Genomic DNA, 14168 nt, shown 5'->3' with positions numbered 1-14168 from the left:
GTTACACCGCATGCTGTTCAGCTGGCTCTTCCAGCCTCTGATTAGGCTTGTTAAAAGGATTCATTTAAAAACTAGCCCGCCAGGCCTCAGGGTAGAGGGATGACATCAAGGTTCTACTAATGCAGCGTTTGGATCCAAAATGGGATTTCAGACTCACTGTCTTGGCGCCGGACTCTCTTCTCTCATTCTGAACAGCTGTAGCGTGCTGGAGTGATATAGCATTTTAGTCTGGCAATGTCTAACATGAACACACACACACACACACACACACACACACATACGCACTCTGTCCTCTCCAGCAGAACAGATGCGATGCTAGTTTCCAACCACATTAAGCTGCCATGTAGTGTTTCTGGGTTAAGTGAAGAATATGTGGAAAGGAAAATCTTTGTTAGCAAGGCTTTAGCCATTACATGCATCGTACTGATGTTTAGAAAAGAGCATGTCTCTGTGTTGGCATCCTTATATTTCATATTGCCTCACAGCCAAACACACACGCGCACACAAGTCAGTCGGCTCCTCCAGAGACACCATGACAACATTGTTTGCTTAATACACAAATCAATATGTTATATTTCAGCATTTAATGTTCTTCACCTTACACTGCATATTTTTAGCCCTGCTAGCGAGATCACAGTGCTCTAAGGATGCCGATGTTAGTCGCTTGGTTGGCTTAAACTGGTCTGGCTGAGTGTAAGAAGCAGCAAGGGCCCCCATGGCCTGCTGGCATGTTTTTTTAACCATTTGTCTTTTTTACTAAATTGTTTCCCATCTGTCCACTGTCAAATCTTTCAGATATTAAGATTTGATCAAGCATTTCTAAGAAGAAGCCCATGTGTTGGAATGTTTTCACTTTCTTATGAACTCGTGACCTAGTAGCCTTTTTTTCTAGGACAAGACAAGACCAAAATCACACATACTAATAGTAGTATAGTTAGTATGAGTGTATAGTGTATATATATATATAAATATCATATCCTGTAATGCCAAAAAACAATCTCTTCTTCTTCTTCTTCTTGTGGATTTAGTCTACTTGTTACACTAATACACAGCATCCTGCATTTTAGCTAACTTTAATCCTACTGCAAGGAGTTTTTAACTGGTTATGAAACATTATCAATTTAAACCGATGCCTCTATATGACTTACATAAGCACACCAGACCATATATGAAAGCATTGGCTATTTCTGTATAGTTATTCTTCATGCCTGTCACTGTGTTGGGTTCCTTCAGATTCCCCTTGAAATCAATGAAAGGAGGCAGTAAAAACCACATTTGTCCACAGGGGCTCCCGGAAAAAAAATTAAAGTTCCTTGTTGCTGTTTTGACATATTATCAACAGCAATACAGTGTGTAGGTGTGACATTAACGTTACTTTAAATTTAAATGTTTATAGGCTATTAGTAGGAAAGATGTCGGCTGTCAACTCTCTATATCTTCCCCTAAATGTTCACCAGAGGAACATTTTGGCATTAATATTATCCACCATTCACACATCTCAAAATAAACCCTGCAGCCTCTTTTTTTGGTGTACTTAGAAGACAGAGGTTCTGCTAGTGTTTTTTTATCTAAATTAAAATGTCTTGTTAAAAGAAAATAAAATGTGACTAAAACTAATATGTATTTTAATCAGAAAACTCATATGAAACTAAATCAGAAAATAACACTGCCTGGTAGTTACTCAGCCAGTATTATATAAAAGCAAATATATTACTCCCACTCAAAGTAAAATACTATAATTTACTGCTTAGGACCCATGGTGTTGATTTACCATCAGCAAACATTTCTTTGCAATTTTTATGGATGGGAGCCCTCATCTTTCTTATGTATGCTGCCACGAGTATTGCTGTAAAAATGAGGGCTAATTAAAAACTCATTCTGTTAGACTGCACTTCAGTATCTTCAGTAAATTTCACGGCAGAACGCATTTTTGTGTTGCATTTAGAAGGACACTCAAATACTTTGGAAATAGCTTGTGCAGCACAGAATGCAATCCCAGTATAGGTCCAGCAAGCTGCAGATTTTCAAATGACAAGAAAACATAAAATATCTAAGCATTCAATTCTGTAGATTGAGATTCTCAGAAGCAACTTTTGTTTTTTTTAGATCTCTTGAGCAGCAAATTTCAGCAAATAATAATAATTTAAAAAAATGTGTTAAATAAAAGAGCATCTTGAAAAAAATCATGCTTTTAGACATGGACGGATACAAGGAGTAGATGAGAAAACAATGTCATGTCTCCCTGCATTGTATCTGTGCTGGACATTTGTCAAATGGCCGTGTATGGCAGAGCAATTGTAATGTGCTGAGGAGCGGGAGGAGAAATAATAAAGCATAGGAGCATGTCAATAACATTACGTTGTATTAAGCCGTACGCTCTGCCACATGAATCCATCTTCTGCCACAGTCAGAGCTTTCATTTCACTCTAGGGTGGCCACACATACATTTTAATCAGCCATTTGGCTGGCCAAGCTGACAACTGCTCGACAACAGAAGCTGATAAGGGTGATGATAAATCATAGCGCTACTGGTACAAGCATTGGGTTTGTTTCTGAGGACACCTGCCAGTTTTAGATTTTTTCCCACTATTCATGAGGCTATTCCAGGAAACAGGATTACTGTTTCCTCTCTTCACAGTCCAATTTCTTCACGGGATGACATTGAAGAGATTGGACTACATCTTACATATATGCATGTATAAGACTGTATTAAAAATCCTATGCAATTTTAATTCTGAGCAAAAGTACAGATGTTAGTTTCTGGACGAAATGTATAGTTGTCCTTGTTGGAAACTTCCTTGTTGGAGCTGTGAATCCTGTAATATTTTCTAACCTTTTCTGCAGATCCCTCCAGGCCAATACAAAGAGGAATATTTTCTTGTGTTATGGAGGTTTGGTTCGGTTTGGTTTTTGCTTTGCTTAGTTTTGCTGTGTTTAAGAGTGGCAATGTACGTGGTACCCCTGGCACTGCACTTTGGAGGCTGAGCCACAGGGACGCTTGGAGCAATTTGTTTTAGAAAAGAAGGAAAGGAGTCGACTCCTGCTTTATTGGGGAGACTGAGACCACCATGTCCTCAAGTTCTCTCACATAATATTTGGAAAGAGAGCAAAAACACCTAGAATGCTTGCAGCTGAAACCAACTTGTTTAAAACTCATACTCTTTAGCAATGCTTTACGGACTGGTATGTCTATCATCTCATATACTTGATATCCCAATATTAAACATAGGGAGTGCACAATTTGTTCATTCTGTGTGGGAAACTTGAATTGAGAGTCAAGACTAGTTAAACTCATTCCTCAGTGTAATACCACTGATACAGTTAGTACCAGCTTCTTCTTTTTTTTGCCACGTTAGCGTTATGGCTCCAGAGATGGCAATGTTGGTCTGATAGGGTCGTCAGTCAGTCCACCACTAAACTATCTCAACAGCTTTTGGATGGATTGCCATGAAATTTGTTCTAGAATTCATGGTCCTCTGACATTTCTTTTAGCACAACCAGCAGATCTGAGTTTTCATTTTCAACACTGACTGGATGATTTGGAACCAACATTTTCTACAGATCGCTAGGGTTCCCTGTTGATGTAACAGCTTTTTGAGATCCTCTTACTTTTCCTCAGGCCATCCATCTTCCATCCTAAGTTTGACATTTGTCATTAGCATTGCTTCTTGTCTAATTATCGTCACTTTTACCAAACTATATGAAGCAGCTCAGGAACACATTGCGCTTGTTACACAAAACTAAAATGATTTCAGCCTTATCAGTATCAGTTTATCAACTATGGCTTGCCTTGCAAAGTAGTTGTAGTAACACAATTGAGTTTCAACATTTTGAAGTTGAAGTGAAGTAACAGCAGAAGTAGCATAAAGACTACACTATATGGCCATCGCTATGGGTGTCACATTTAAATTAAACTTAACAACTTTCGTCAGTCATATCCTTGACAAGGACCTATACACACAATGCCGGCACAGATGTTGCAACTGCAATATTTCATGAGGCAGAGCACAATTATTTTATTTTTATACTGGTTTAAAAAAAGAATACTCTTTATCGTCCCCATAAAGAAGTCAGTGCAGCTGTATAGAAGACAATACACATGACAATGCTAGACAACAACATGAAAATGAAATTAATTCACTCTCCCGGCAGCTACAGCTGTGACAGTAAAAGCCAGGCCCTCTGTTTGATGAAATGTAGGCAATTAATGAGCTCCATCAACTCAAGAAAGAAGAACAACAGAGAATCGCAACGTCAAATCAGCCTCAGTCTTTGAGCTAGTTGACTTCACACATGATACCTCGGCGCCACAGTGATCCACACAATTACATAAGACATCCAAACAGTCTTTTCAGCTTCTTGCAATGGAAGCGTTCCAAAGGAGAAAGAACTGTCAAAGAAAGGAAGCAGGAAGAAGGCAGCGAGGACATGATCTGCAGAGATGGTGGGTGGGGTAGGACGCAGGAAGTAAAACGCACGCACATACACACATGAACAGATTCACATACACACACGGTAGCTTACATGACAAGTCATTATCTGGCATCACCCAGAGGAGACAGAAGATTTGCAAAAGGGAGGAGGGACTTAAGTTCGAAGGCATGGAGGAGAAAAGAGCAAGAAATGTAAAGGAGAATGGAGGAAGAGGAAGAGAGCCGTGGAAAGGGGTTGGTGACGGTGGGGGGATTTGGTCTTGATCTAGCAAGTGCAAAAGACAGATTGGATTTTGTTGGCATGCATTTTGAGCAAAGGCATCTTGTACTTAGAGACCTTTTTGCACATTTGTAATCACTTCTCCTGTCTTGTAGCAGAGTTGTATTTATAGTTACACGCATACCCATACCAGTCATGTATGGCTACTGGCTTTGGAGTAGTCACACTACAGCAGAGCCAGAGGTAGCTAAAGATAAGTGGTCTTGAACATTGTAAACACATCTGTGGTTGAATTAACAATCTATTTTCAGCTCTCAAACCTTAATTTTTTAATTTTTTAATTGGAATTAATAAATAAAGAAAAATTAACAATCACAATAAGCACTGTCTTATTATCATTGTTTAAAAGAAGTGTTGCTTTCTGAAAAAAGGGATTGCTGCTTTATCCTATTTCTTAAGCTAAATAAATCATTTTAAAACCCACTGGATTATCTGAAAATGCCTCATCTCAAAGCTGAAAACTGTGCTTCTTTACCCAAAATTGATGTTTTGAAGATGGTTTTCACAGGCCAGCAATGTGATGTAAGTTTAGGTTGGGTTGGGGAAGAAAAGTAATTCATGTATTATATGAGACTGGGTTGCAAAACAATATGAAAAGAATAGGCAGAAAAAATGTAACAGTCATACAATTTTAGGTCCATATCGTAAAACCCCTCTATTTTGCACTTTAGACCAACGTTGGCCAGGGTACGTTTATATGAGACTGGGTTGTCAAATACGTGTAAGTGTTCGTGTGTGTGTGTCTGGCAATGAGTCAATGTGTGGCGAAAGAACAAAAAAATTTTGTTTGTGACGCCGTCGTGCCAATGTTTTCTTCTTTTCTTCACTTTTCTTTTTTTTTGAGTCTGTACTTGGAACGTGCTCCCCCTAGAGTTATTGTAGACCGTCTAATCACCAGTACAGATAATCAACTAAATATTATGTTTTATTATATGGTACTGTACTGTAGTTGTGTCCCCCTTTACCCCCCTTATCCCTACCTACCGCCTATGTTATCCTTTTCCCTAATATTAATATATTATATGAATTAAATCAGATTAAAATAAATTACAAGGGATAAAATAATAATAAATATGGATGGGATGTTAGAGCATGCATGTAAACTCATGTTACTGAAGTTTATAATTCTAAAAGATATAAAATAGACTGTATCCTGTATTCACACAGACATTTTCTGTCTGTGGCCATGGCCACCACAGGTAGCAGTGTGTGTGGATGAATCCTGATAGATCCCCATTACCCTGGGTGTGACCCCTCGCAGCTCAGTTCATTAAGCCAGCCACCCAAGTGTTCGGGACTCAAGTCCAGATTTAATCACAACTTCCATCCTCTTGCCAATCACAATTAGATCCTGATAAGCCTCTCCAGGATGGCACCCGAGGGCCTCCACACACAGACAAAGGTTAATTTGCGAGCAGCAAGGGCCCGGCTACAAGGCCAAAGGTCACCTGATTGAATACATGGAGGATGTGTGTGTGTAAGATTGGGGGGTGGGGGGGACTTGGCAGCAATTACGAAGTTCATCAGTATTCATGCGTTTCATTCATGGCTAATGGGTACATTACCTTCAAAGAGGTGTGCTGATAGGATGTGGCCCTTAATGGGAAATAGCTGGTGGGTAGTCTTTAGGTGGCTGAAATTTAAAAGTAATTTCTTCACAATTGTCTTTTAAAGTCTCTTCACACATGCAGCTACATCTTCGTGCTGTTCAGTACCACCACAGTGTTCATCTGTTGGCCTCTGAGCAGTTCCACTGGAACTGTTCAGGGTTAAGGGTCTGTCAAACCTTACAGAATCCACATCTCTTCTGAGATAAATGTGATCCAATTTGCAATCTTCATGACTCTACTGTTACACCACATTTTAACATGTCACAGATAAACATTTCAGTCATTTCAGACTCAAGAGAATCTTGAAAAATCAAGGGAGATGAAGTGTAGCTGCTCAGCGAATGTTAGTTTGCTTTAAATGGATAGGCTGTGTCTAAATTGTTATATAATTTATATATTCAAAATTAGAATGAAAAGTCTAAAAACACATGGCAAACTCATGCCACACCGCTTTCATCCTTTTATCCAAGGCACTCAAGAGGCAGTGCTCCCGTTGTGTCTGCCGTTACTAAGAAACCAAACCTGCGGGTTGCATGACAATGATGATGTAGTGGTGGTAATTTAGCAGTAAGCCTCACTGACTAAACTAACTGAACTAATTAAAACTCAAACAAAGATGCATCGATTTTCAGCACTATAAATCGCTCCTAGTAGCTTTACTGCTCGATTTGTGTGTGGAAAAGAAAAAAAAACCTTTAATTAACTTGACAGGTGATACAACTCTGCGTATCCCAGGACGAATATAATCAGCTGATCTTCGGTTTGGCTGACCTTTCAAATGCATGTTGCTACGTCCTTGTACAGCAAGTCCCGTGGGTTAATTCTTGTTACATGACCTGTGGTGCACTCACTGCCTTTGAAAAAGTTGAGATTTTTTCATCTCGTTGTGTCGCAACAAATGCTTGTTGCAACAGTGTTAAAGACCGGCTGTAGCTAAATACATGCACAACTACAGTACACAGACTTGTGTTAATGGTTCCAGTGAAACCCCCTCCTTTGAATTGGGTCATGTCTGTGCCGTGCCCAGCAAATTGAACTACAAAGGATTATGAAAAATAACCTGAACGTGTGACAGAATCCAAATTTAACAGAAGAGACAGACTAGTTCATTTTGCCCTGTTTATGATTTCATCTCTCTGACCTCGCATTCTGTGGTGCAATGTCATTTCCAGGCCAGCTGGCAGCGGGGACATGTGAGATTGTGACGCTGGACAGGGACAGCAGCCAACCACGGCGGACCATCGCCAGGCAGACGGCCCGCTGCGCCTGTAAGAAGGGCCAGATCGCTGGAACTACAAGAGCCAGACCTGCCTGTGTGGACGGTAAGAGGAAGGGGGGATCCCGGCTTAGCTTACTTTCTTTAAGGGGCCACTTCAGTGAAAAGCAGTCAAACATGAGCCATGAGCAATTCTTTTTCCTGAGGCATGTCTGACTTTTACATTGAATCATGTTGGTGCTGAAGTGCATGAAGACCATTATAAAATTCTGCCATATCAAAGCGTTGAATCACAGGGCAGTGGAGGTTTTTAAAAAGGGGCTTAAGGTGGATAAACCTACAATGTGGAGCAAAGTGGATCACAGGGCTGTTTTTGTGATGTGAAGCCTGTAACGAATCAATTTACAGTTGAATCATTTTTAAAAAGTGCCCGCAGGGGGGTTTCTAAATCCCCCACCAACAGATGGGCTTATAGTTCATGGAATAGTGACACTATTTTTGGAATAGTGTCTGTTTCAGCACTGTTTGGATGCGTTTGTGTTATTATTATCATTGACAGAAGATTAATTTGAACAATTTTGACAATCGATTCATCATTTGTCAAAGTTAAAATGCCAAAATCTCACTGCTTCCATCCTCTTAAAGGTGAATATTTGCTTGTTTTCTGAGCCGTCTATGATCATAATTTACATTCTGTACCTTTGGGTTTTGAAACAAGCTACTTAAACACAAGGTTTTTGTTACATTTTACAGACCAAACAATTTCTAAAATAATTAATCTACTGAATGATTGTAAAGATTTGCAGAAAATAAAGCCAAATTCATGTTGAAATACATCACATATTCTACACACTTGTCTAAATACAGGTCTGTAAAAATCTCTTTTCCGGTATAAAGTGCAAATATTGTCACTGTCCTGTGAAAACCATGTATCTCCAAAACATCCACTTTTTACCTTTACAGTGATTCTTTCAATTTCGGACATGGTTTTCACAGGACAGCAATGAAGAGAGAAACGAGATTTCAAAAAAAAAATATATAATACTGTTGTACCTTGTGTACAATGGAGAGTAAGCCAGTGGAGTCTTATTAGTTGGTTGCTGTGGCTTCCTCACATCTAATAGGGAAGAAGCTTTGAGCCATTTCTGTGGTCACCATTCAGCCTCCATGACAGCTCAATGAATTTCAAGGAATCTTCAGATGGGGTTGAACGATGGTGTGACTCTGGCTTTTCTTACATCTCTTCATGACATCTTCATTGCCGTTCCACTGTCTCCCAGGGTGCCTGTCACTGAGCCTCTATCTCACACGATGTGGCCTCTGGCCTGATGAGGGAGGGGAGAGTATGTGCACAGGTGAAGGCAGATAAACAGCTCTGTTAGTTAGTGCAGTGAACTGTACCTTTGGATGTCTTATTTTTGCCTGTGATTCAGCTGTGGCTTCACAGTTGTGTCTCCGATTGGAGGAGCTGCCTATCCTCAGTGCGCTGTGTGACTGGTTTTACCTGCTGATTATGTGAGGAGAAGGCTTTCCTCCATGTGTAAGAGGACGGAGGCTTATAACTATTTGTGTGGCAGGCACAGATGAACATGACACTGGAGATTTGACCTTTCTCCAAATTCAATTTCTTCCTTTGGCTAAACTGCTTCACACAGAGATTTGCGCGCTTCGTCTGAGTCCTAGAAAGAAAAATCTGATCCTGTAGACATGACCACATGCCCACCTGCACTGCCGAGTCACTTTGCCAGTGAATAAGTTGTATGGATGTTGCATAAATCCACAGTATCCCGATAATATCAGAAGGTATTTGTCACAACGTGGGCTCCATGGAGCACTGTGGCATTTCGTGTAGGCTAGATACCCTCTTTCTCTGAAGAGAGCTTAGGCTTATCAGCTGACTTTTTAGAGAGACCTGCACAGGTGGGTGGCAGTAAATAAATAAATAAAATGAACCTGAAAATGACATTTATACAGTTTACTTTTAATTTAGAGATGTATTTATATAAAATAATGACAATAAAATGTACTAGTGCTGTCATAAACTTTGCAAGGAAAGCTTATCTGTGTACATTTCATATACACAAGCAACTTTAAGTACTTGACACAAAGAAGATGCAGCATAAAACCTTAATCCTAATCAAGATGTTAACCATTTTTAAGAAATTAAAAAATCAAAACAGATAAATAGATAGTAGATAGGTGCAGGTGTAAGTGAAACATGAATAATGATGATGGCGAACCTAAAAGCTTTTAATCTGAAACGAAATGTAGTCAAAGCTTGTCTAATATCTTCTGTAAGTTTGTCCTAGTTGTGTGGTGTATATTACCAAAATGTTGCTTTTCCATGAAAATTTGGACTCTAAGAACCTTTAGCAGACTGCTACCAGGCAACATCATATACCCGATGTATTTTGTTTATATAGGGTATTGAGACATTTATAGAAAAGCGGCAGTTATTTAAAAAGCCAGTGGGAAGTCTGTGTTAGGACGATTATGAGTCATTGTAAATTACATATATATTATATATTGAGGCTGAGTCTTTTTGAACATTTTCGAATTGCTTTTAATTGATTATAAATACACCTTTATTTAACATTAAATTACAAAATAATCACAGAATACAGGGAACTCAAAATCACACGCAGTTACAGCAATTGCTTATAATCATTTCCAATTAATATTTAATTTTAAACTTAAGAACGAGTGTCGGGCATAAGGGGCTTGGTGGTTATTGCACTGCTGCTGTCAGCGAGGAAGCGCTAGGGTTGAATTTCGACCTCTGTGGACTGGGTTTACCCTGAGTGTTACTGTTTACTCCCACAGTTGAAAGACATAAGTCGACTGTACATAGTAGATCAATCATAGGTGTGAATGTAAGAAGGACTACTATCGGCCTCCTGTCCAGCTTCAAACACTATAAAGACAGAAATAAATATACTGTAAGAGTGTATATTTAAGGTTGAATAAAGTTATATATTTGACACTGTATGTATTCTTATGCCATAATCAGACCTGTAGTGATGCATATATGCAGTTATACAGCACATGCACACCTCTTGGCATGGGGATCTACATTATATATTGGAAAAAATTTGCATCAAATTATGTTTTAAGTGCAAATCTGAGACTTTTGTTCCCTGACTTAAGCTTTAAAGACACCCTGGGTGAAGAGAAGAGCTGTTTTAAGGATTACCTTGAGGAACAAAAGCCTCTTCCTGTGCTGTTGTTCCATAACCAGTAAGCATGAAATGGATGAAATACCAATAGCTAGCTAATGGTGCACACGCACTAAACAGTATTAAACTTAACAAGCAAGCTGATCTGCATCTGTGTTTTGCTCTGTGAAAACAGAGTTATGGATAATAATAAGTTAATTTAGCCACTGTACTTCAACATACTACACTACAAGGAGTTGTAGCTGGTTATGAAACAGTCTCCGTTGATTACTGCTGCCTCTATATGACCTACATCAGCTATTTTTATGTAGTTATTCTTTAATGCCTGCCACCTGGTCGGATTTAGTCGGATTGCCCCTGAAATCAATGAAACGATGCGACAGAAACACTACCACTTTTGCTCACAGGGGCCGCCAGAATCAACAAAAAATCCATGTTCCTTGTTGCTGCTTTAAGTTGAATTTTAAGGTACTTTTACTTGAGTATTTAAATTTTTTGCTGCTTTATACTTTTTTGTTATTTGGTAGATACAGTTTTGGTTTGAAGACACGGCTGCTCCAATATAATATTTAAAAGTTTAATTTAATATTTGGTTTTGAGAGGTTAACATATACACTCACTCACAGATACACAAAGGCACTGCACATAGTTTTGGACTGCACATTGTGATTCACTATTTCCTTCCATATTGTCACATTGCTCAAAAAAAGAGACACACATCCACTCACACACACCTTTATTGCTGTTCATATTACAAAATCTGATGGTAATGCCATGCAAATCTGAGAAATCTGTCTCCACAAACACAATCTTATTTGTTTATTCAGACTCAGGCTCTGCTCACTTTGGAGACATCGAAAGCGAGCGAGCGAGCAAGATAGCTGACATAAAGGACCCCAAACGCCACAAATGGGATTTCAATCACTTTTAATCAACTTGAGTCCTTGAGGTTGGCTCTCTGTTGTAATATGCCTTTGCCTTGGCTGACACGAGCTGTGTCCTTCATGCTTCAGACTCTGCATCCCATCCATGCAGGATAATCCATAGCTCCATCAGCGGTCTCACCTGGCTTCCAGGACAGTATGTGGTAATGAAAACAGAGAGAGTGCTGTAATGCCGTTGATCCCAAAGAGTCAACTCTTTGTTGTTGTGCATTTCCCATCTTCCACTTGCTCTGTGTGTGTTTATTGCTTCGAGGAGGTGAAAATAGGAGATAAGCCGTCGACATGATAAGGTTTCCGTAGCAGCGCTGTTTGACGCGCGTGTCCATGAGAAGAAAAAAGAAAACAAAACCTTCCAGAGTTACATCTCTGCGGCATGAGATACTGTCTCTGTCTGACCCTTTCTCTTTCTCCATTGCTTATTTTTTCCTCTCTGCTTCTGCTCTTTGCCTTTTTTCCCTTTTTTCTCTCTCTCTCATGCACTCTCTCCCTTTTTACTGTATGCCTTCAATGGCTCTACCCATTCGAGGCCTGTATGGCAGCCTAGTGTTGCATAAGTACCCCCTCTCCCATCTGCAATTTCATGCTCTTGAGCCTTTTTACCTCTGTGCTTGATGACTTTTAAGAGAGCCGATATTGATTCTTATTAGGAGGGTGAGAGACCGAGAGAGACTATTAGAGAGAAAGGGAGAGTTGCCTGCTCGTGCTGGCCTGCAGGAAAGAGTGACAGAGCTGCAGAAGGGGGCAACTCTAGAGACTTACAGGAGCTTGTTGAGGGTCACTGGTTGTGGCGGTGATAGCTCAGTGGGGAGTCCCTGAGTGCCTGAGGTGAATGTGTTTGTATTTGGTCTCCTTTTGCTGTGATGCTGATATTGATGAAAGCCTCAAAGGTGACCAGTTCTGAGAAAAGTTTTGTAATTGAGTCCTTAAACCTGCGATGACTGATTTTTTTAGTCAGCGGAAACCAGTTTTGAACACAACATCGAAATATCTTCACCTTGTGAGCCAACACTCGCATATTTACACATCCAGCAATTAAGGAGAAACATTATCATTCATTTGGATTTGTGTCTAATATTCACTCTCTTTTAGCTCTGTGTTTGGTAAAATATGGCTTTGGCTGCTAAATGCTCCACTATGTTCAGCAGTTAGTTGCTAACTTTGTCTGAGGAGGTAAGAGTGAACCAACCCATTAACGTTGTGGGTTGGAAAAACAAAATAATGAGCTTAAAGATGCTAAAATGCCCTTTAAAGCCTGAAAATGTTTCAATTTTCAATTCAAGTATTTTCTAAAACAGTTGAATTTTTCATAATGCTTGTGCAGCAACCTGCCTCATTATTTTTTGTATTCCTTGTTTTAACCTCCAGACTCTCCTTTTCAGAGCTTTTCATACACAAATTTTTAAAAAACTATTTGAAAACTGTTTACTTATGGCATGGTCTTTTTCACTTGAATAAAATAAGGTGGTTAGGACTTAATTTTAGCAAGATCATGAAGAGAAGTCTAACTACAACAGTAAAATGATACTCACATATTAATGCATCAGTAATAATAATCCTATTATATGGTATATATATTTGAATGGATAATACAACATCATCAAAGGATGCTGTCTGCAGGAGTACTTTAACTTTTGGTACTTTAAGTACATCTTAATGACAATACTTTTGTAGGCTTTTGAAGGAAATACTTTCACTTGTAATGGAGTATTTTCACAGTGTGATATTGCTACTTTTACTTCTGAGTACTTCTCTCACCACTGCACATAACTTGCATTGTCATATCTGTAAAGCTGCATTGCAAACTATAAAGATTACTCTGATCCTGCTAGATGCACATCCCTTGGTAGCTTGCATATGAGGAATAGTTCCAGTGAATCAGGCAGTGATAGAGACAACAGTATGCGTCAGGCTCAGTCTCTGGGCTATTAGACAGTACCAGAGCTCCAATCATACTGCATCAGCCCAGTGGTTTGATTTGATCCAGGGAGGGAAGGAGGGGGCCGCAGTCTGTTGGGGAAACATGTCATGTCAGCTCCAGCAGCCAGTTAGCAAGCTAGCCACTACCACGGCGCTGTCCAGAGGGACCGGGACTGGAAAAGATAGTCCAGTAGTGAATCTGTAATGTCGCGCCTTTTCCCTATTTTCTCTTTCTCCTGGCCCTTTTTTCACATACACACATGCAGACTGAAGACTGATGACCACGGGCTCTGGCCTTGTCAAAGGGAGAGGGGGGGGCAGGCAGATGGGAACCGCAGCCTGAGGTGGGTTGCTTCTCCTTGGGTGTGCTGGTTTGGAGGCTGTAGCCTCTAAACTGGAGCGGGACACAAATCACATGGAGCTTTTTATATATGGATCACACCCAGAATGCACAACTCCTCTCCTTTTGCATCCTTTCTTTTCTTATGTACACAAATATCCAATTTAGAATGATGATAGATATTTATTTATTTATATGCATTTTGATTGCTTTTCTGGTGTTAAAATAAAGTATGTCTTCCACTTTAGGCTT

The 14168-nt window shown here is 39.7% G+C and overlaps 1 protein-coding gene across 2 annotated transcripts in view; it reads left to right on the top strand.

Annotated features, from left to right (window-relative positions):
* Positions 1 to 14168, top strand: part of tafa5a (TAFA chemokine like family member 5a) — a 133518-nt gene that overhangs the window by 73332 nt on the left and 46018 nt on the right. For both annotated transcript variants that reach the window (XM_035673353.1, XM_035673363.1), the window contains exon 2: positions 7496 to 7645. In XM_035673353.1, coding sequence (XP_035529246.1) covers positions 7496 to 7645 — 150 coding nt within the window. The remainder of the gene's footprint in view (positions 1 to 7495; positions 7646 to 14168) is intronic.

This window comes from Morone saxatilis, unplaced genomic scaffold, assembly GCF_004916995.1.
Source record: "Morone saxatilis isolate NCDOM2014 unplaced genomic scaffold, NCSU_SB_2.0 Contig10, whole genome shotgun sequence".
In the NCBI taxonomy this organism is placed as follows: domain Eukaryota; kingdom Metazoa; phylum Chordata; class Actinopteri; family Moronidae; genus Morone; species Morone saxatilis.
The sequence above is the reverse complement of the archived record's forward strand: the minus strand, read 5'-3'. Positions and strand labels throughout refer to the sequence as shown.